General features: G+C 39.2%; 4 protein-coding genes and 2 long non-coding RNA genes across 10 annotated transcripts; 5 read left to right on the forward strand and 1 right to left on the reverse strand.

The window, feature by feature from the left end:
* The first annotated feature begins 235 nt into the window (after positions 1–235).
* LOC130686110 (uncharacterized) lies at positions 236–2,311 on the forward strand. The gene is made up of 3 exons (XM_057509401.1): positions 236–335; positions 755–1,343; positions 2,044–2,311. Exons 2-3 carry the CDS (start codon positions 757–759, stop codon positions 2,228–2,230), a joined length of 774 nt encoding a protein of 257 aa, XP_057365384.1. The 5' UTR covers positions 236–335; positions 755–756; the 3' UTR covers positions 2,231–2,311.
* A 215-nt stretch (positions 2,312–2,526) lies between these two features.
* Positions 2,527–5,249, reverse strand: LOC130686109 (centromere/kinetochore protein zw10 homolog). Its single transcript, XM_057509400.2, has 6 exons — positions 5,021–5,249; positions 4,749–4,951; positions 3,941–4,692; positions 3,201–3,886; positions 2,859–3,139; positions 2,527–2,803 (listed from the first exon to the last, which is right to left on the reverse strand). Exons 1-6 carry the CDS (start codon positions 5,055–5,057, stop codon positions 2,561–2,563), a joined length of 2,202 nt encoding a protein of 733 aa, XP_057365383.1. The 5' UTR covers positions 5,058–5,249; the 3' UTR covers positions 2,527–2,560.
* A 584-nt stretch (positions 5,250–5,833) lies between these two features.
* On the forward strand, positions 5,834–12,236 carry LOC130686002 (importin subunit alpha-1-like). Of its 4 annotated transcripts, XM_057509306.1 has the most exons (9): positions 5,834–5,940; positions 6,199–6,289; positions 6,345–6,513; positions 6,571–6,718; positions 6,777–7,032; positions 11,226–11,659; positions 11,727–11,767; positions 11,940–12,074; positions 12,199–12,236. In XM_057509306.1, the coding sequence occupies exons 2-9, from the start codon at positions 6,227–6,229 to the stop codon at positions 12,219–12,221; spliced, it is 1,269 nt and encodes a 422-aa protein (XP_057365289.1). In that variant the 5' UTR covers positions 5,834–5,940; positions 6,199–6,226; the 3' UTR covers positions 12,222–12,236. The 4 variants fall into 4 exon arrangements, with proteins under 4 accessions (XP_057365289.1, XP_057365287.1, XP_057365288.1 ...); XM_057509304.1 differs by lacking the exon at positions 12,199–12,236 and having other exon boundaries at positions 11,940–12,124; XM_057509305.1 differs by lacking the exons at positions 6,571–6,718; positions 6,777–7,032; positions 12,199–12,236 and adding exons at positions 10,703–10,850; positions 10,909–11,164 and having other exon boundaries at positions 11,940–12,124.
* Positions 9,995–10,643, forward strand: LOC130686013 (uncharacterized). The gene is made up of 3 exons (XR_008999776.1): positions 9,995–10,077; positions 10,337–10,427; positions 10,483–10,643. It is a non-coding gene; the product is annotated as an uncharacterized LOC130686013 (long non-coding RNA).
* A 793-nt stretch (positions 12,237–13,029) lies between the features above and the next one.
* Positions 13,030–15,972, forward strand: LOC130686000 (uncharacterized). Its single transcript, XM_057509298.2, has 12 exons — positions 13,030–13,232; positions 13,298–13,505; positions 13,573–13,755; positions 14,035–14,167; positions 14,236–14,398; positions 14,462–14,635; positions 14,713–14,806; positions 14,879–14,928; positions 15,004–15,105; positions 15,169–15,291; positions 15,360–15,525; positions 15,582–15,972. The coding sequence occupies exons 1-12, from the start codon at positions 13,092–13,094 to the stop codon at positions 15,692–15,694; spliced, it is 1,650 nt and encodes a 549-aa protein (XP_057365281.1). The 5' UTR covers positions 13,030–13,091; the 3' UTR covers positions 15,695–15,972.
* A 794-nt stretch (positions 15,973–16,766) lies between these two features.
* Positions 16,767–17,304, forward strand: LOC130686018 (uncharacterized). 2 transcript variants are annotated; one of them, XR_008999786.2, is made up of 3 exons: positions 16,767–16,943; positions 17,002–17,100; positions 17,166–17,304. It is a non-coding gene; the product is annotated as an uncharacterized LOC130686018 (long non-coding RNA). The 2 variants fall into 2 exon arrangements; XR_008999785.2 differs by having other exon boundaries at positions 17,005–17,100.
* The last annotated feature ends 2,290 nt before the right edge of the window (positions 17,305–19,594 follow it).

A 19,594-nucleotide genomic window follows, 5' to 3' on the forward strand; every position in this document is an offset into this window, starting at 1 on the left:
TCTTTTATTTAGAGAGGTATGCGCGATTGAATGTCTGCCAGCGCCACTGCACAAAGAAACTGTATTAACACTGTAGATTTAGCAAATGTTGAATAACTTACAAATTAATGTTCTTTTATATGTGATCCGCATTAAATAAAAGTAGAAAAACTCTTTTAATCGGCATTTCGTGTTAGAGCTTAAAAATTTTCCGCCAGAGGTGCTGATGTCCCGCCGAGCACGCTGTCAACGGTACTAGGCCTTCATGTAAAGTTTGCAATTATTTTAAGTCTGCTGCGTCGTTTCCACATAGCGCGTTCCTTGTGACGATTTACAATTTTCCATAGTTCAAAAAGGTAATTTTAATGAATTTATTTTATATTTGATACTTCTTTATAAGGTTTAACTATTCTGTTAATCGGGTGTACATTTTTCTCTGTTAAATTTTTGCATTTTGTGGAGTTTTTAAGTATTTCTTGCTTGGACAAACTAGTTGGGTTTTTCTTTTCCCACCAACACCCTAGGGTGGCCATTTTATTGATTTTTTTTTTCAAGGAAAAGCATTTTCGGCGTAAAGGGTTGATGCATAAGAACTGCTTTTATTGTTTGGTAGGCCATTCTTTATCCTCCTCTTACTCGGTTACCAGCTTTTACAATATGTTTCATTCACTCCAATTCTCGTCCAGCATTTTCCATCAATGTATTTAGTTTTCGTTAAGCCCTTGAAACGTTTAGTTCATGAATGTTAAACCATTTTAATTCTCCTACATTATAGAAATGACATCAGACTACGAATCAGACGAGAGAGATGCCGGCGGTGATCGTGGTGGTCGTGCCGTAGCAACGAGCCACCGAGTGTACGTCGGTAGCATTCTAGAAAATGTGAAAAAGGAAGATCTTGAAGTGGAGTTTGGCAAATATGGCAAACTGACGAGTGCCTGGGTGGCATTCAATCCTCCTGGTTTTGCCTTTATTGAATTTGAAGATGAATCAGACGCTCAGGAAGCTGTGGCCAGCATGAACGGAACTGATTTCATGGGCTCCAAGATCAGAGTGGAGATTTCTCCTAATCGTGGTCGTGGAAGAGGACGCGGTGGACGTGGAGGTCGTGGTGGTGACCGTGGAGGCGGATTCCGTGGAGGATTCCGTGGAGATCGCGGTGGCAGTCGAGGCTTCGGTGGAAGCCGTCGCGGTAGCTATGGCGACCGTGACGGCGGTGGGTACCGGGGTGGGCGTGGAGGAGGATCCCGAGGCTACGGCGGAGGCTCACGAGGCGGTGGCGGATACGGCGGAGATGGAGGCAACTTCCGCTCGGATCGTTCGCGAAGCCGCGGAGAGGATCACCGCAATACATCGCCCTCTAGGTATCCCATTTAAAAACAAACCCACGCAAATGAGAGAAAGCTACTTGTCTCGTTGTGAAAAACGCGACTGATGTGACAGATAGAAATGTTGTATTTGTCACTTCTTTGCCACCCCACCCTGACGTACTGATGAAAGCACTATTGCAAACCAAATTTCGCAGCGCCCTGACGACCTTGCCATCCGACACCGACGTCAACGGTAACTCACAAAAGTGCTTCAATCTCTTGTGTGTGTGATGCACGCAATCAATTTTTTAAATGGCCAAAAATTCGATTTAAACAAAAAATGAAGTTGATAATGTCATAGACCAAAATGTATAAGACACTGGGCCATCTACGTTAGCTCTGAATCTTCGTCGTCAAAGTTCAAAGTAAGTAAATCATAAAACAAGTACGACCATCATCTTATTAAACAATATCCCAAGGAAAAGTTGTTCCGGAAATGGCGCTCACATCCAATGTTTTGATTAATTCTACGCCCAAAATCAAAAATTGAGCTGTTGCCTATTTCAGGATGAGAATCGACCAACGACAGTAAATTGTGCCACGTTTAACATGCAAAAAAAAGATATTTTCGTATTGAGATGATGACACAAAAGTGTTCAGAGAAAAAACAAAATGAAATCAACGGGAAATCCGTCATCTTCCCTCCCCATTCTTTATAACATGATGCTCCAATCGGCTGGCTGACGAACAATAGTCGCAGTTTCGGATCGCGAGACAGAGATGGCAGCAGCAGAGGTGGCGGTCGTGGCAGTCATCAGCCACGCAGCGATCGTGGCGGTTTCGGCGGAGGTGGATACCGCGGGAGCAGCAGTGGTGGAGGTAGCAGCGGAGGATCTTCACGAGGTGGTTTCCGGGGATCTTCACCTCGTTCATACAATTGATTGACGATGGTTTAAATACTAACGAAAATTATTAACGAAAGACCTAAAGAAAGAATTAAAAAGATTCGTCGAAATTGAAAATACGAATACTCTTAAATTCTATCACAGAATTTTTCTGCAGACACTACGGAACTCGTCTGTTTTCAATCTTTTGTTCGCAATTTTTTAGTATTTTTTTTTAATCATCACATCGTAATTCATCTGAATTTTTTTGTTGTTGAAAACAAACGGGCTCTGTTGATCATATCGAAGTCTGCCATTGAAATACATTGTAAACTTTTTTGGGCCACTTTGATAGTAATTATTTATTTGCAATTTAACGAAGACGTATTATTTAATGCGGGAGAGTGTAGCGGCACGGTGATCTGTATTTTGGAAAAGGGCTCGAATCATCTGTTTCACTTCATCGGCTGCGAAATGGACGGCCAATGGACCTTTGCCCGACGACCAACGGCCTTCAATGTCCCTCAGCCCAGCTCCAAGTAAATGCTTGAGTTCTTCAAACCTCGACCAAAGATGAATGTGCTGCATGACAAGAGCCAACATTTCCTTCTTGCCTTCGGAATCCTCAGCCTGCAAGAAATGTGTAAAATCTGGATAAAAAGGTAACATATGATATTATTTTTACGTCAATGGGGCCGAAAAGCAATGGCAGTGTATTGATGAAATTTTGACATTGATCTGTCAATTGTAATGCTGCTGCAGCTGGTATATCCTCCATGGTTGTGATGCGAAGGAGTAATTCTTCCAGCACACTGTTGGATAGAGTACCGATGGCTCTCAAGTACACTTCGTTAGGCAAAACGGGCTGCCAAATCTTTTGCAAATTTCGAAGCTGATGCAAAACTTGTCGGCCTGCCTTTTCCACGCTGGATGGCAATCGAGATTCATTTTCTAATCGATTGAAACCTGACAAAAACAAAGTTTTCAATTAGACAACAGTTTTTAATTAATCAATTTAAGTAATTACCGGCTTCTTTCAGGATGGCCAGCAGTTGATCTCGTTGACTTTTCATGTGTTCCAAAAAGATGTGGGCAGCCAACTGTCGGAATTTTCCTACTAAATCCATTAAAGGCACTCCATTTTGTTGGACTAATTTGATGAGGTGTCCCGTGCCCAGCGTCAGAATAGAGTGGGCCAGGTACATGCCGTTGTTGTGGGCCACGGCCGCGTGGAACGGCAGTTTCTCCAAGGCGTCGCGGTGGTATTCGGGCACGACAGAGACGTACAACTCGCAAATGGACCGGACGGTGAATAAAAGACGGGCAGAACTTCGCTCAGTGGCGCTGCTCAGTCCAGCCTCTTGTACTAAATTCGTTAACATTTCAATGAGGTCTTGAGTGGATCGACTGATCTGACAAGGCGGAAAACGGAATGGACTCCATTTGATTTCCATGCCACCTTCGCTCAACATTTTCCACAGATGAGCTGTTTCAGCACTGTTTCTTTCGTCTTCCTCCACCATTGTCTGCTCGATATTGTCCTTTAAACAAATAGTGTCATGCAGATCGAGACACATAAGTTGGCGGGCACGGGATAAGCTTTCCAAACATTGTTTATCGGCGAAAAAGAGATCCACATTGTCAGCGAATTCTTCTATAATTTTTTCAGTGAGAAAACCAATTTCCACCATTTCATTCTCCAGACGAACAACCCTAGAAAATGGAACATTTTAATTCGTTTACATTTTAGATTGATATTTAACTTACATCTCTAACGAAGCACGGTACTCTGGGCTGGACAATAGTGAACTGCTTGCAGGTAAAGTTGGTTTCAAGCACGTTTTGACGAATAGCTTAACAAAGTCAATTGCTACTTGTTTGCCAATTAAATGTAGGACCAGGACATCGTTAAGTTTGAATTCCAAGTGCTTGTTCAAGTGCTGAAAAGTCAGGCTGATGTTCTTAACAGCTCTTTCTAGTTCTACTAGCTCGGTGATGGGTCGTTGGCCTTCCATTAATTCAAGATCGTCTTCGAATTGGATAACAGTGTCAGCTTTAGTTAGAGGGACGAGGATTTCGTCGTACAAACGAGAACTCCATTCACAAAGTGGCCTATCTAATTGTCCTATAATGGCGAGGCCTTGAAATACATCTTTGAGCTTGTCTGCATTGAGTTTCAGTTGGATAAGCGTATCCTTTTTGGTCCACTGGATTTCGTTGTTCCAACTGTCTTCTAGATGTTTCAAGAGGTTATCTTTATTTTTCTCGATTTCAAACTTGACACCACGCCAAATGTCAAGCTCGGTATCAATGTGGTCTTCAGCGTCGTTGAGAATCGACTCGGCTTCAGCAATAGCTTCGGCATAAGCAATATCTTCCACAGACATTTTTTTCAATTTTTCTAGAATTGAGTGTAGTTGAGACACTCTTTCCAGAAGCTGTACTTGAAGCTTGGCGGCATTAATTTGACTTCCGAGTGAGTTCATTTCATTTGTTGAACTGTCCAGCTGAAACTTGAGCTATAAACAGGAAAATTGATAAGAACAGTATAAATTTAGGGATGTAAGTAACCCACTTCAGTTTCTGCCTTTTCAACCAACTGCTGGACTTCTTCACTGAGTTTAGATGAGGTTTCAGCCAGTTCTCTGGAGTGAACGAGCAACGGATCAAAATCCTGGTAATGCTGCTCAACAAACTTCGAAACTTGGAATTTTGCATCGTCAATTTTGTTCTTAACCTTGTTCAATTCAGTTTGCAAGTCCCTTTTCTCCAACTGACCTGTGTTTCATAAAACCAAAGAGAATTGTAATATCTTCTAAGTATATTAAATGTTCTTGCCAGTCTCACCGGCTGACATCAAGATTTCCGAAACTAACGATGCCATTTCACGGTTGGACAGAAGCAGAATTTAATATCCAATAAACAATTCACGCTATGGTATCAACAAGCTCTTTTCATAAATCAATTGAATCTGAAAAGTTACAAGCGCCTTCCGGTTAGCAAGTAGATCCAGTTCTGTTATTATTTCTTTTCCCACTTGATTTGAATATTCGTCTGTGCACAACGCCAGATTTATTTAATAGGTTTACTTGGCACTAGCCAAAGAACAAAGAATACCTGTAATTTAACAATTTAACAGTTTACATTGTCTTTAATACGCCTATATCTATGTGAAATCAATTATATAATAGTCCATCAAACAATTGGCAAATGATTTAACAAAAGACGTTAAACGTTACGGAACAAATACTATAACAACAATGCCAATGAGGAACATTTTTTGCATGAAGGAAATCTATGATACCCTAAAAAAAATCGAAAGTTGACTAACGATTACGAAATTTTTATACGCCGAAATTAGAAGTGCTTAAATGTAACAAGCTCTAATTGTTTCCATTTCATCAATTTGGATGGTAACAGGCTAACAGCGGCCATTGTTCATAAGAAAGGAAAAAAAAGAAAAAATGCAGACGCAAAGTGAAATTCTCTTTAAAAGTAGATTCGACTATATTTTTTATTTGTAAAATTTTTAATCTGTTGACATTATCATTTTCAGTTATTTGGTGTTGTTTGTTTTGCTTACACCATTTGATTCAAAGTTACTTGGTTGTTAGGTTGCCAGATTTATTATTTGGGTAAAGATATCTGGCAACTCCGAATACATTTGAAAATTCCCTCCCCCTCAATCTCTTCTTCGTCGTCTGGAATTTTTTCAGCGATCAAACGGTCACCGTTCGCCATCTGATACTAACACCCTATTCCCGAAGGTAACATTTAATTTACTGAATTTTCTTTTTCGTATCGGCCAATGTAGTTGGGTAATTTCCCAGTGATTAATGATCAATAGGAATGAAAGTGGTAACTATCTGCAATGAGTCATCACTGACTGCATTACCAACTTGTGTGACTTTTCCGGAAGCTTCGCACGTGGCTCGGGAATTTTTTCACTTTGGTGCTTCATTCACGATGCTGTCTTCCCGATTTTCATGTGCCTGTTAACTAATTAGTGTTATTCATTGTTTCAGGCAGCTGGCTTAAATTTGTACTGTCAAAATGCCTAGTGAAGCAAATCCCAGCCGTTTGAAGGATTTTAAGAACAAAGGAAGGGATGTTGAGGTAATTAAACATGTCATTACTTTTGTTGGATATAATCTTAACCTTGAAATTGTAGGAAATGAGGCGGAGACGTACTGAAGTAAATGTAGAACTTCGCAAAGCAAAGAAAGAAGATCACTTGTTGAAGCGTCGTAACCTTGAAGTTGATGATGAGCCACTCAGCCCACTTCAAGAACAGAACCGTATGGCTGCAGCTAACATGAGCATTGATGATATTGTCAATGGTATATCACACATTTCTAAGTAATTGATGCATAGATAAACATTTCTGAACATACCAGGTATCAACAGTGGAGATGAAAATAAGGAGATTACTGCAACTCACGCTGCACGGAAAATTCTCAGCAGAGAACGTAATCCACCCATTGACATCCTCATCAATGCGAATGTTGTTCCAAAGCTTGTGGAGTTCCTTAGCAGAGTCACAAAGTATGTAATACTCCATTACTTTCTTTCTCAAATCTAACTATTTTTCTTTTTATTTTAGCCCCGACCTTCAGTTTGAATCTGCATGGGCTCTAACCAACATAGCATCAGGCACTTCAGATCAGACAAAAGCTGTTGTAAATGCTGGTGCTGTTGCTGGTTTCATTTCTTTGTTGGCCTCTCCTCACCCAGTTGTGGCTGAGCAAGCAGTATGGGCACTCGGAAATATTGCCGGTGATGGCCCTGAGCTACGAGATCACGTTATTGAGCAAGGAATTATCAAGCCCTTGCTTGGCTTGATAAAACCCGATACTTCGGTAAGCTAAATAAAACCAAGCATTTGTGCAGGTCGTTAACGCCCTTCCCCAACTTATACAGGCTACATTCTTGCGTAATGTGACGTGGACTTTGTCCAACTTGTGCCGCAACAAGAATCCTCCACCCAGCGTCCCAGCAGTCCGGCAACTGCTGCCCGCTTTAGCTCATTTGATACACAACACTGACAAAGAGATTCTTGCAGATGCATGTTGGGCGCTTTCTTATCTTACTGATGGCCCCAATGAACGTATCCAAGAAGTCGTTGATGCTGGTGTTGTGCCGCGCCTTGTTGCATTATTGGATCATCCCGAAGTTGCTGTCATTACTCCTACCTTGCGTACGATTGGCAATATTGTCACTGGAAGTGATACCCAAACGGACTCGGTTCTCGCTGCTGGCGCCTGCCCGTTGTTGGCCAAATTGCTTGAACATTCCAAGATGAACATAGTCAAGGAGGCAGCATGGACTGTATCGAATATTGCTGCTGGTAATGCCGTTCAAATTCAAGCGCTGATCACCAATAACGTCATCCGCCCATTGGTTGATGTGCTGGGCAAAGGCGACTTCAAGTGCCAAAAAGAAGCCGCATGGGCCATCACTAACATCACTTTAGGTAATGACTTTTGATTATGATAATGTTTTGACGTAGATTAAATTTTCAATATTAATTATTTTAGGTGGCAATGTTGAGCAGATAGCTCTGCTATGTCAGTTTGGAGCCATTGCACCACTGTGCAGTTTGCTAGAGGCTAAGGAACCCAAGACTATCCTGGTGGTATTGGATGGCCTAGCCAATATTTTGGCCGCTGCAGAGAAAATGGGTGAACTAGAAAAGGTCTCGCTTCATGTTGAGGAGTGTGGTGGCCTTGATCGCGTGGAAGCTTTGCAGAGCCATGACAATGTTGAAATTTATCATAAATCGTTGGCTATTCTTGAACAATACTTCTCCACCGAGGTAATTTGCGATGTTAACTTTTATTAATTTTTTCTATGATTACCACAACTGTTCACATTCAGAGTGCTAGTGCTGAAACTTTTAACCGTTTATGAGATTTCAATAACTCTTAATTCAATCTTCCCTTGTGTTATTGTGATTTAATTAACATTTTTCGAATTTATTTTCTCTTAGGGCGATGAAGACTCGGAGCTGGCGCCATCTACATCACAGGGCGGAAATTTCGAATTTAGCCAAACATCTCAAGCCCCTGAAGGAGGTTTCTCTTTCTAATTTTGTAATCTACATTCTATTTTTCTGCCTTTACAACGGTAAAAATATTCTTCAACGCTGTCCTAATTATTAGTTTTGGTCTCCCTTTAAAAAAAAAATTTCTTTCAAATTGTTTTTTAATTGAAGTTGCCATTTGCATTCATTTCTGTCCATGCACGACTTCTTCTTTCCTCTTTCCTATGCGCGATAAACGAGCAATACAAAACAACTCAATTGAGTAAATGAGTTGGAAAACTGCTGGTTTTTTCGATGTTTAACCAGTCGAAATATCCAATGCGGCTTGTCAATCTTGTATAATAAACCCGGCAACGTAGCCTGCACTTTGCGTAATTCTTATTTAAATCCGAAATTTTCGTCAGTTTTTTTGTTTGTGTTTTCAGTATTTAACAATGAAATTGCGGCAAGGTAAGTCGAATTTTATCTGTTCCTCGTTAAACGATTAGATTCTGTGCTTAATTCTATGAATTGTAAAAAAATTTATTCCGTGAATGTACATAAAGGTAATATCCATTTTCGCCAACCACGAGAAGTAATTAAAAATTGCTTGCATATTTTGAAAAAGATATTTCTAAACATATAGTTTTTTCCTATTTTTGCGTTATAGTCGACTCATTAAGAATTTCGTCTGCAACTTTATCAAATTGGCTTCTTGCAGCCAATTGTTCCCTTGTGATATCATTGATTGCTTGACTGCTGTGGTCTAATCTGACTGTTAAACATTCCAAGGGCGCATTTTGGCGTCTACTTTTAGTTCAACTTTTTTAGTGAACTTGTATTTTTGCGTCAACTGCCCGGTAGATGGTTCAACTAGGCGACCGTTTTGGCGACAACGCCAGTGGGTGGTTCAACTGAAACAGTTGAGCTTTTTCAACGGTGGTCCAGACCACCGTTGAGCTTTAGTTGAACTGCAACTCCTCCCCTTGCTCAACTTTTTCTCAACTCTTCCGTTTTGGCGTCAACCTTGACGAAAAGTTGAACTGAAAAGGTTCAACAAAAGGTTGACGCCAAAATGCGCCCCAAGCAACACATTGTGTCACCAATTAGAAATGGCTTGGCAGGTCTTCAATTTTATCGATGCCAACAGGTGTGAAGTCTTATTGGGAAACAGAACAAAGACTAGGGATTGAGTCAATGCAGGAAATTTTTTGCATGAAGGAAATCTCAGATACCGTCAAATAATTCTAAAGTTAACAACCTATCGGGAAATTTTTATACGCCGAAATCAGCAAGTGATCAAATGTAACAAGCTCTGGTTGGTTTTATTTCATGACTAAGAATGGTAAGAACAGCCATTGTTCATAAGAAAGGAAATAAAAAGAAAAATATGGATGCAAAATGTATTTTTTTTTTTAAGTTGGAAAGGCGTCAGTGGTTTATAAATTGAATGCCTAAACGCTTATGTCGTTTCCATTTTAAACAAGTCTGAACCCAACATGACAAATTAACTTTTACAAGTTACTGGCCACATTGTGAAATCGTCATGAGACATACATCCAGTTATCGATAAAATCTTTACTTTCAAGTGAGCAAATACTGCATTCTTATGACTGGCATTTTTTACTTGTAAAATATTGAATCTGTTGATACATCTTCATTTTCGGTTATTTGGTGTTGCTTGTTTTTCTTACGAAATTTCATTCAAAGATTGTTACTTGGTTGTTAGGTTGCCAGATTTATTATTTGCGCAAAGATATCTGGCAACTCCGAATACATTTGAAAATTCCCTCCCCCTCAATCTCTTCTTCGTCGTCTGGAATTCTTTCAGCGATCAAAAGGTCACCGTTGGCCATCTGGAACTTATACCCTATTCCCGAAGGTAACATTTAATTTACTGAATTTTCATTTTCGTATCGGCCAATGTAGTTGGGTAATTTCCCAGCAATTAATGATCAATAGCAATGAAAGTGGTAAAAATCCGCAATGACTCATCACCGACTGCGTTACAAACTAGTGTGACTTTTCCGGAAGTTTCGCACGTGGCTGCGGGAATTTTTTCACTTTAGTGCTTCATTCACGATGCTGTCTCCCCGATTTTCATGGGCCTGTGAATTAATGAGTGTTATTCATTGTTTCAGGCAGCTGGCTTAAATTTGTACTGTCAAAATACCTAGTGAAGCAAATGCCAGCCGTTTGAAGGATTATAAAAACAAAGGAAGAGATGTTGAGGTAATTAAACATGTCATTATTTCTGTTGGATATAATCTTTAACTTCAACCTGTAGGAAATGGGAAGGAGACGTACTAAAAATGTAAAACTTTGCAAAGCAAAGAAAAAAGATCACTTGTTGAAGCGTGGTGACTTTGAAATTCTTGATGAGGCAATCTGCCCCCTTCAGGGACAGAAGTGTAGGGTGCATAAAATGAGGATTAAGGACATCGTCACTGGTATATCACACATTTCTAAATAATTTAAGCATAAATAATCATTTCCGAACATACTAGGTATCAACAGTGGGGATGAAAACAAGGAAATCACTGCAACTCATGCTGCACGTAAAATCCTCAGCAGAGAGCGCAATCCTCCCATTGACATCCTCATCAATGCCAATGTGGTGCCAAAACTTGTCGAGTTCCTTAGCAGAGTCACAAAGTATGTAGAACTCTGGTGCTTTCTTTTGCAAATGTAACTATTTTTATGTTGATTTTAGTCCCGACCTTCAGTTTGAATCTGCATGGGCTCTAAGCAACATAGCATCAGGCACTTCAGATCAGACAAAAGCTGTTGTAAATGCTGGCGCTGTAGCTGGTTTCATTTCTTTGTTGGCCTCTCCTTACCCAGTTGTGGCTAGACAAGCAGTATGGGCACTCGGAAATATTGCCGGTGATGGCCCTGAGCTACGAGATCACGTTATTGAACAAGGAATCATCAAGCCGTTGCTTGGCTTGATAAAACCCGATACTCCAGTAAGCTAAATAAAACCTAGTACTTGTGCAGGTCGTTAACGCCTTTGTCCAACTTATATAGGCTACTTTCTTACGAGATGTTACGTGGACTTTGTGTAACTTATGTCGCAATGAGAATCATCCACCAAGTGTCCCTGCAGTTCGGCAACTGCTGCCCGCTTTAGCTCACTTGATTCAGAACACTGACATAGATATTCTTGCAGATGCATGTTGGGCGATTTTTTTTCTTACTGATGGCCCCAATGAACGTATCCAAGAAGTCGTTGATGCTGGTGTTGTGCCGCGTCTTGTTGCATTATTGGGTCACCCTCAAGCTGCAGTCATTACTCCTAACTTACGTACGATTGGCAATATTGTCACTGGTAGTGATACCCAAACGGACTCGGTTCTCGCTGCTGGCGCCTGCCCGTTGTTGGCCAAATTGCTTGAACATTCCACGAATGACACAGTCAAGGAGGCAGCAAGGACTGTATCGAATATTTCTACCCGTTTCTTGTAGGTGTTATTTTGATTGATATTTTTTAAGAAAAACAACTAACTTCATGATGAATTCTTTCCACAGAATCCATATCGTCGTGACTGAGACCGTGGCCTTTGTATTAGGTAATTTGCGATGTTAACTTTCTATTTTATTTTTCTATGATTACCATAACTGTTCACATTCAGAGTGCTAGTGCTGAAACTTTTAACCGTTTATGAGATTTCAATAACTCTTAATTCAATCTTCCCTTGTTATGATTTAATTAACAATGTTCGAATTTATTTTCTCTTGGAGCGATGAAGGCTCGGACCTGGCGCCATCTACGTCACAGGGCGGAAATTTCGAATTTAGCCGAACATCTCAAGCCCCTGAAGGAGGTTTCTCTATCTAATTTTGTAATCTACATTCTATTTGTCTGCCTTTACAACGGTAAAAATATTCTTCAATGCTGTCCTAATTATTAGTTTTGGTCTTCCTTAAAAAAAAAATTTTCTTTTAAATTGTTTTTTAATTGAAGTTGCCATTTGCTTTAATTTCTGTTATACATTCCTAGCACCACATTGTGTCACCAATTAGAAATTGTTTGACTGGCCTTCAATTTTATCGATGCCATCATGCCAACAGATGTGATGTCTTATTGGGTCATATCAGAGGTAATGATTTATTTATTATACTGTGCCAGTTATTGCAGAAATTAGACAACAGCCTAGCCACGAGGTAAGAGACACATTCCAGTATTGTATGTTATTATTAGTAATCATGTTCACATGACTGAAAGTTTTTACTTTTTAGTCAGTCTTCCATTTGGTGGAGCGTCTGGAATTGTACTTTAACCTTGAGCATATTAATCCAGTCGATAGCAACCGTCGACCTTGGTAGCCATTAGAAGCAGGATTATTGAGGAATAATTCTGGCGCTGTTGTAGATGGATGTATCCTTTGGATTAATATTTGCCATGCGGTTTCGAAGCGGTCACTGAATTCAGGCAAGATAAAATCATTAGTTTCCTTTTCTTAACAATTTAAATGGATACCCATTGGTGAACTGTAGCTTTTTTGGAACAACAGTTCTAAGTTCGCTCTGCCTGGAATAGGTCATCCTTCCCCATCTAGTTCTCAACGCGGAATCTATCACTTGCCAGGCAGCAGACATTTCGAGGTTAAATTTTTTATATATGACTTTTGCCTGATAAGATAACGTCACGTGGCCAAAAGATGTTTTCTAACGTTGTTATTCAGGGAAAGGAAAGGTCAATGAATTGCTTAGATTCCTTGTTTTTCTAGGACTGGCACGTTAAGAAAGTCTTTATCAGTCACGTATGGTTGACTGTTCCAGTCCTATAAGAACGAAAACGTAGAATGTGCGTCTTGCTACTTTTGGGAAAACTGTTGCAGTTCCTAGACAACATCTTTTGTGGTCAGTCGTTTTCTTGCTACTATATTCAAAATGACAATTATCAACAGGGAACTTATCGGTGAGGGAACGCCTAGCGACGCCAACCTCCTGCACCCGAATATACCATTGGGTACCTACCTGGAAACGGTGATTCAGAAGAATATTGCTGATTACGGAGATGGAAAATGGATTGTAAAGCTTAATTATGAAACTTAGTTTGCGGTAAAGAAATTTAACGTTATTTTACTAACTTTCAGACAGATGTTTCAACAGGTAAATCGATGAGCTACAGTCAATTGATGAGCAGTCTCAGGTCAGTGGCTTCAGCATTACGAAAAAGAGGCCTAAAAACTGGTGACAATGTAGTTGTTATCGGTCGCAATGATATTGAACTTCCACTCATGTCGATGGCTGTATGGCGTGCTGGAGGCACCCAGGCCTGTCTCAGTATCAACTTACCTAGAGGTAAATGTGGATATTGATATTGAATGTTGCCAATGGTTGTTCCTCTATATCTTTTTACCATTGATAGATGCCATCGAGGCTCGCATTAAGGAAATCGGTAGCAAATTTATTTTGACAGATTATGCTCGAGCTGGTCGAATCGTCGAAGTTGCTAACCGGCTAGATTTCGTCAAAGAAGTGTTCGTAATTGGAGATGAAGCAGTGTCTGGCTGTACTCAGTTTGATGAGTTACTGAAAGATTCGGGAAATGGTAAAGTTTAATTTATATACTTAAAAAAAAAACTTTATTGTTGGTCAGCAATGTGGCAGCTGCTAGTACCTTAAACCGTCGATAGGGCATTATTTTGTATGTTTAAGATTAAGACTAGATGGTAATGAAATTCCCTGGTTAAATGTGCAGAGGCGTTAGAAGATTATTTATTCTAAAAGCATTAGTGCTATTGCTATTCATCTTCTTCTTTCTAAACTTCAACTAAAATTTCAGTTATGTTTGTGCTAATTTTTCAACTATCGCTTGCCATGTAAACAGAATGCCCGGAAAACCTGAACGATGTTGACGTTAATTCGACGGCGTGGTTGGCTTATACGAGTGGCACAACGGGGACAGCGAAATGCCTCGTGCTCTCACACAGAACGGTCGTTGGATGGCTTTTACCCCATAAGTAAAATATGAAATTACATTCAACAAAGAAATCTTAAGTAATATCTTTGTTATGTTTTTATAATGAAGTGCTCCCAAAATGGCAAGTAAAACCAAGATTCTTTTTGTCAATAATATGAACAACACTGGTGGTCTCAGCACAGCCGTTGGATCAACAAGATGCCATTTTGAACTGTACTGCTTATCAAACTTTAGCGAAGAGAATTTGCTGTCAGCAATTGATTCTGTTAAGGTAGTTATCATTATTTGTTAATGTTCCATAAAAAGATTGTTATTGTTTGTTATTCAATGAAAGCCTCCAGCAGTCAACATATTTCCAGCTCATATTGCCTGGATTTGCAAGTACCCCCATTTGAAGCAATATGATCTGTCAAGCGTCAAGATTGTCTCTGTAGTAGGATCCTTGTTAAACCCCAAGTATGAACACGAGATTTTCTACAAGCTTCCAAATTTGCTCATACTCAATAACGTAAAGGATTCTGCCAACTCTCTAGCCAATTGTAAGTTATCGAGGTTACATTATTTTTATATTAATTTGCAATCCAGGTCTATGGAATGAGTGAAGTTGGACTGGTATGTCGTCAACGCCTACCAACTGTGGCTGAAATGGCTGTGCTGGACAAATCTAAAGCAATCACAAGTAAGCTAAAAGTAGGACAATATTTTTAATAATCAGTTATTATTGTAGCTGTATCCATTATGAAAATTGCAGGGCATGTTTTTGGCTCAGTGGGAACAGTACACATGTTTTGCAAACTAAAGGTATTTGATTTGTCAATGTATGTATTGCCGTTGTAAACCAATGGCAAAACATTTGTTATTTATGCATTATTTTAGGTGATTAATCCAGATACTGGTGATAAACTTGGCCCAAATCAAGTAGGAGAAATATGTGTGCAAACTCCATTTATGCTCACAGGGTATCTCAACAAGCCGGAAGTATCATATCATAGTAAAGATTTATTTTTCTGCTAGTAAACATGTAATGTTTGCGCTTTGTAGGAAACAGCCAATTTCCTTAGAGAAGGATGGGCTCATACAGGGGATAAAGGATACTATGATGATGATGAACACGTTTTCATAGTTGGACGCTACAAAGAACTGATCAAATTTCGCAATCTCAACGTAAGAAAGATGATCGACTATTTCCTTTTAATTGATTAAAAGTAAACATTTGCTTTGATCAATAACAGATATTACCAAGTAACATTGAAAGTCATATAGTAAGCCATCCTGCTGTCGAAGATGCAGCCGTCGTGGGTTTACCTCACGACGAGGATGGGGAACGGCCATTGGCTTTCGTCGTCTTATCTGCAAGGAAAGAAGTTTCGGCTGAAGAATTGATGGCTTATGTAAACGGTGCGTTTCACTGTTGCCTAGGCTATTTGGTTACTTTATTTCTGGTGTTCTTCTAGATAAAGTTATGGATGAAGAAAAATTACGTGGTGGACTCCGCTTCATTGAGAAAATTCCAAGAAATGATATGGGCAAAATAATCCGACCGGAACTGATGAAGATTTTAAAATAAGTTTCACCTTTTGGTCTGGCCTCCCTACCTAATACCATTTAGCAATGAAAAATTTAACTACACGCACTGCATCGTGTTCTCTGTGTGGTCAATTTTTTTGGAACAGCTCTAGCAAAAATCCGAAAATTAATCGAACCTATCTCTCAAGCATCTATCTCACTAATATGGCTTCTGCGATTCATTGTTAGCTTAGTCATCAATTGAAATTTTATTGTTTTTTCTCCGTTTTGGTTTTGTCTTCATTAATTAAATGGGGTTTCCCTCCAGTTGAGCTGTTTGTGTGGCAATATCTAATTGGTAAAACATTATTAAATAAAAAGAGGAAAAGTGTGACTTAGTTTAAAATTTGACCAAATTAAATTTTCTCTAGGTGGCGATGCAAGTTCATTAGCCCTAGCGTCAGAAATCGAACTATTTTGTGACTTTTTCTCGTCGTTTTTAGTGTTAAATACGTTGTAGCCTTGGTTAGGTGTATTTGAGTTTCCATCATCTCAGCAGTGTTTTGTTTTTGTTAATTGTGGTTTTCACCTCTACCCAAAGGATTATGTTAAAACAGCCACTTCGAATTTGGATAACTTCAAAACTAAAACTTCCAGGTACATAGGTAAGTGATCTTTGAAAAAACCGAAATCAAAATGAAACTGTAACCACAGTGAATTAAAACAACTCATTAAATAGAACGCCCAGGGCACTAGAACTTGATTTTTTCGTTTAAATAAAGCTTTAAGACATTCTTACAAGATGTGCTCTTTGCTATCAATATTCTGCAAGAAATGGATCTCCAATTTACTTTCTTGTGGTAATAACCACGTCGAATTTGAATAACTCCTAAACTATAACTTTCAGGTAAAAACAAACTGAACTTTCGACATAAGCGTTGAATTGCGAGTTCAAATAATGTATTGTTACGTCAATATCTAGGTTTCAAACATTAATTTTAAAAATACGAAAAGTCGGGCTTATTTTTTTGTCGGGCTTATTTTTAAAGCTGGTGAAATTGAATTTCCGCTAGATGGCGATGCAAGTTCATCAGCCTTAGTGACAGAATAATTTTGTGCTCGTAGAATTTCAATCAAATCAAATGGTGTGCTATTTCCAATTAAGTGTTTTCTTTTTTGTGTTGATCACGTGAAGCTTATCAATGGATTATTTTTTGTGTTGCAGAAAATTGTGTGGTGAATCATCATCATACTTACTACCGAACTTTATCATCAACTATCCATCATACTTTTCTCATGCTCGTGAAGAGGTACTAGACATATATTTTTCTATAAGAAACCCATTGCCATTATTCTGCTGTTGAGAAGTAGCTCGTCAAACCAATATTGCAAAGGATGCTGGCATGCACTCTTCTTGTCATTTCGACTGAGCCTTTCAAGTAGTGTGATTCTGAGTTCAGGAGTGAGGTATTAGACTCATATATATTGGCATTCACTGTTTAAAATTGCCATAATTTTGCTTTTATTTTTAGCCCGCAACTAAGACTGCAAAGAATATTGGCCAAAAAAGATCTTTCTTCGCATACTCATCATTGTACGTAAGTTGGAAGGTGATGGGACGTGCAGCATCTTCCTCACAACTGTGTTGAAAACGACTGAAAACCACAAATTCAGCAGTCTTCTCACTCCAGTCTTCTGTCTGCCAGTCACCACACTTTGATGTGAACCTCAACACCACTATGCCTCAGTATTTTAAGTTTCTTTTTTCTTTAGTATTCCTTTTTTTAAACCTAATATCTTATTATAGGACTACCAAGCCTGCCTTATCATCCGGAAAATTGCTGGCCCTGCAAACTCCCTAGTCTACGGACAGCAAGTCTAAGTAAAAAAAAGGCCCTTCTTCACCTCGCCCGTCATCGTTTCGCCCGTCATTCGCCCGTCATCGCTTCGCCCGTCGCCGTCTAGTGGTCGCCTCGTCTTCGCCTCGTGGTCTTCGTGGTATCGTTGTTATTTTATGTAATGTATAGTGTACTAATTAACAGGTTGGCTGCCACGCCCAGTTTTTCTCCCCTTTTTTTTGTTAGCTTGTAGGGACGGGCCGCGCTGCTCTACCCCATGGTCTATGTGCCGTGGGGTGGAGCAGTCGCCACTGCCCAAAATTCGCCGTAAGGCAAAAGGCAACGCACCTTAGGGACTCCCTTTTCTCGATGTGTGGTGGAGACCCGGGATGTGCGTTTCCACAAAGGTCTCCACCATTGCATCAGCCCGGACCATTGTGTCCCCCTCTGTCGCCATCCTTAAGATGGCGATGTAGCGACCGTAGATGTAGAGGCGTGGCAGCCAACTTATTAGTTATATTGTGTATTGTATGTATGTTGTATATTGTATTGTGATATGTATTGCCAAGTGGTGGAATAGTGGGTGGAAGGAGGGACAATAAAAACTTTTAAATTTATTTTATGTTTGTATTTATTTATGAGTATGTAGCTGATAGACGAGTTGGGGTTTGAACCCAAGACTATTGTCATGCCACTCCGACACTATACCATTAAGCTACCATTGACGTTCCACAATAAGTAGATGGTAACTTATATAACCTTGTCTGCTGTGCGTACGTACGTATACGTAAATACGCATTCAAATTCCAATCATTGTTAATAAGGACCGTCATGGGTGAACGGAACGCCGCTGGTCTGGCGTGTCAATTTAAGAGGTTCGATTCCTCATTAAGACAGGATTATACTAACATATAAATAGATACAGACATGGGTTAGCTGTTGCTCTAGAGTATGTGAAAGGAATATAATTATTTTATGAATGAACAATATAGGGCTAACACAATAAATGTATAAATAGACTTTCGTTTACTCGAATTCTTTTTTATAGTATGTGCAATTTAAATTCAGCTATTCTTAGTTTACGTAAACGTGTTGGTAATTGGTAACATTATCTCACGTTATGCCAAGTGGAACTTACGACCATTGTAAGGTTAATATTTCCTATTGAATGCATTCATATTATTAATCGAATATCTGCTCATAGTGGAATCGAACCATGATAATTCAGCATGCTCTGCCGATGCTCAACCATTGAGCTATGAGTAATATGTGTTACGTCTCTACTTTTCGTTGTTATTCAGGGGAACACATAAACACTTGTAATAATTTTGTGAAATGGTCTTAACATAAATATAAGTTTCGTTCATCATTCAATTCACTCGACTAAGATTCGAACATAATGCTTTCATATCGCTAATCCAGTGCTCTACCACTGAGCCATGAATGTTATTCAAATTGTTCTAAGAGTCCACGTAATTTTGAGATCAGCTTCTGGACTTGGAAATTTTTGACTGATTCTTCTTCCTGGAAGTGTTAGCGGCAATTAATACAAGAAAACTGTGGAAATGTCGGACAGAAGTAGAACAAAGTGTTTGCAGGGATTTGAACCACTGACTCTTGGAATCTGAAGCAGGTGCTTTACCATTTCGCCAACTACGACATGTGATATTTATGTTCTACCATATGATTTACCGGACGCATTTGATGGACATGTTAATAACATTTATTCTGGATTCACTACAATGATTTAAATTTTCTAGCATCTCAAAACACTTAAAATCTTATTATTGCTAACTGTTAGGATGTATAATTATTGTAATATGCTTTTCCACTCTACATACTTGTTTCGTGCATGTAGAAAAAGATCACCTTAACGTGTCTACAATAGTGATATCAAATTGTAGTTTTTTACAGAGATTATATAACGTTGGAGAACATGAATTATTTGACAAAATAAATGTGTAACGTATTTTCCTAATCATGAATGTATTTCAAAAACTATTTTATTATTAACTGCAATTAGTTGGTCAATAGTACGTACGTCTAGTGTTAACTTAGATTGCTTTCCACTAGTTCCTTCTACGTCAATAGATGTTCGAATAACATTCACAATTTTTTCATAT

The sequence above is a fragment of the Daphnia carinata genome, chromosome 2 (assembly GCF_022539665.2).
Source record: "Daphnia carinata strain CSIRO-1 chromosome 2, CSIRO_AGI_Dcar_HiC_V3, whole genome shotgun sequence".
Taxonomy (NCBI): domain Eukaryota; kingdom Metazoa; phylum Arthropoda; class Branchiopoda; order Diplostraca; family Daphniidae; genus Daphnia; species Daphnia carinata.

What these genes read in the sequence shown, in the direction of transcription:
- LOC130686109 (XM_057509400.2), bottom strand. Translation starts at nt 5,057, where the DNA reads ATGGCATCGTTAGTTTCGGAAATCTTGATGTCAGCCG. An exon ending in GGAAATCTTGATGTCAGCCG is followed by an intron (nt 4,952 to 5,020) that starts GTGAGACTGGCA and finishes TATGAAACACAG; the next exon opens with GTCAGTTGGAGAAAAGGGAC. An exon ending in TTGAAAAGGCAGAAACTGAA is followed by an intron (nt 4,693 to 4,748) that starts GTGGGTTACTTA and finishes TCCTGTTTATAG; the next exon opens with CTCAAGTTTCAGCTGGACAG.
- LOC130686000 (XM_057509298.2), top strand. Translation starts at nt 13,092, where the DNA reads ATGACAATTATCAACAGGGAACTTATCGGTGAGGGAACGCCTAGCGAC. An exon ending in CAGTATCAACTTACCTAGAG is followed by an intron (nt 13,506 to 13,572) that starts GTAAATGTGGAT and finishes TACCATTGATAG; the next exon opens with ATGCCATCGAGGCTCGCATT. An exon ending in ATTGATGGCTTATGTAAACG is followed by an intron (nt 15,526 to 15,581) that starts GTGCGTTTCACT and finishes GTGTTCTTCTAG; the next exon opens with ATAAAGTTATGGATGAAGAA.
- LOC130686002 (XM_057509303.2), top strand. Translation starts at nt 6,227, where the DNA reads ATGCCTAGTGAAGCAAATCCCAGCCGTTTGAAGGATTTTAAGAACAAA. An exon ending in TGATAAAACCCGATACTTCG is followed by an intron (nt 7,033 to 7,093) that starts GTAAGCTAAATA and finishes CAACTTATACAG; the next exon opens with GCTACATTCTTGCGTAATGT. An exon ending in CATCACTAACATCACTTTAG is followed by an intron (nt 7,647 to 7,710) that starts GTAATGACTTTT and finishes TAATTATTTTAG; the next exon opens with GTGGCAATGTTGAGCAGATA.
- LOC130686110 (XM_057509401.1), top strand. Translation starts at nt 757, where the DNA reads ATGACATCAGACTACGAATCAGACGAGAGAGATGCCGGCGGTGATCGT. An exon ending in CGCAATACATCGCCCTCTAG is followed by an intron (nt 1,344 to 2,043) that starts GTATCCCATTTA and finishes GACGAACAATAG; the next exon opens with TCGCAGTTTCGGATCGCGAG.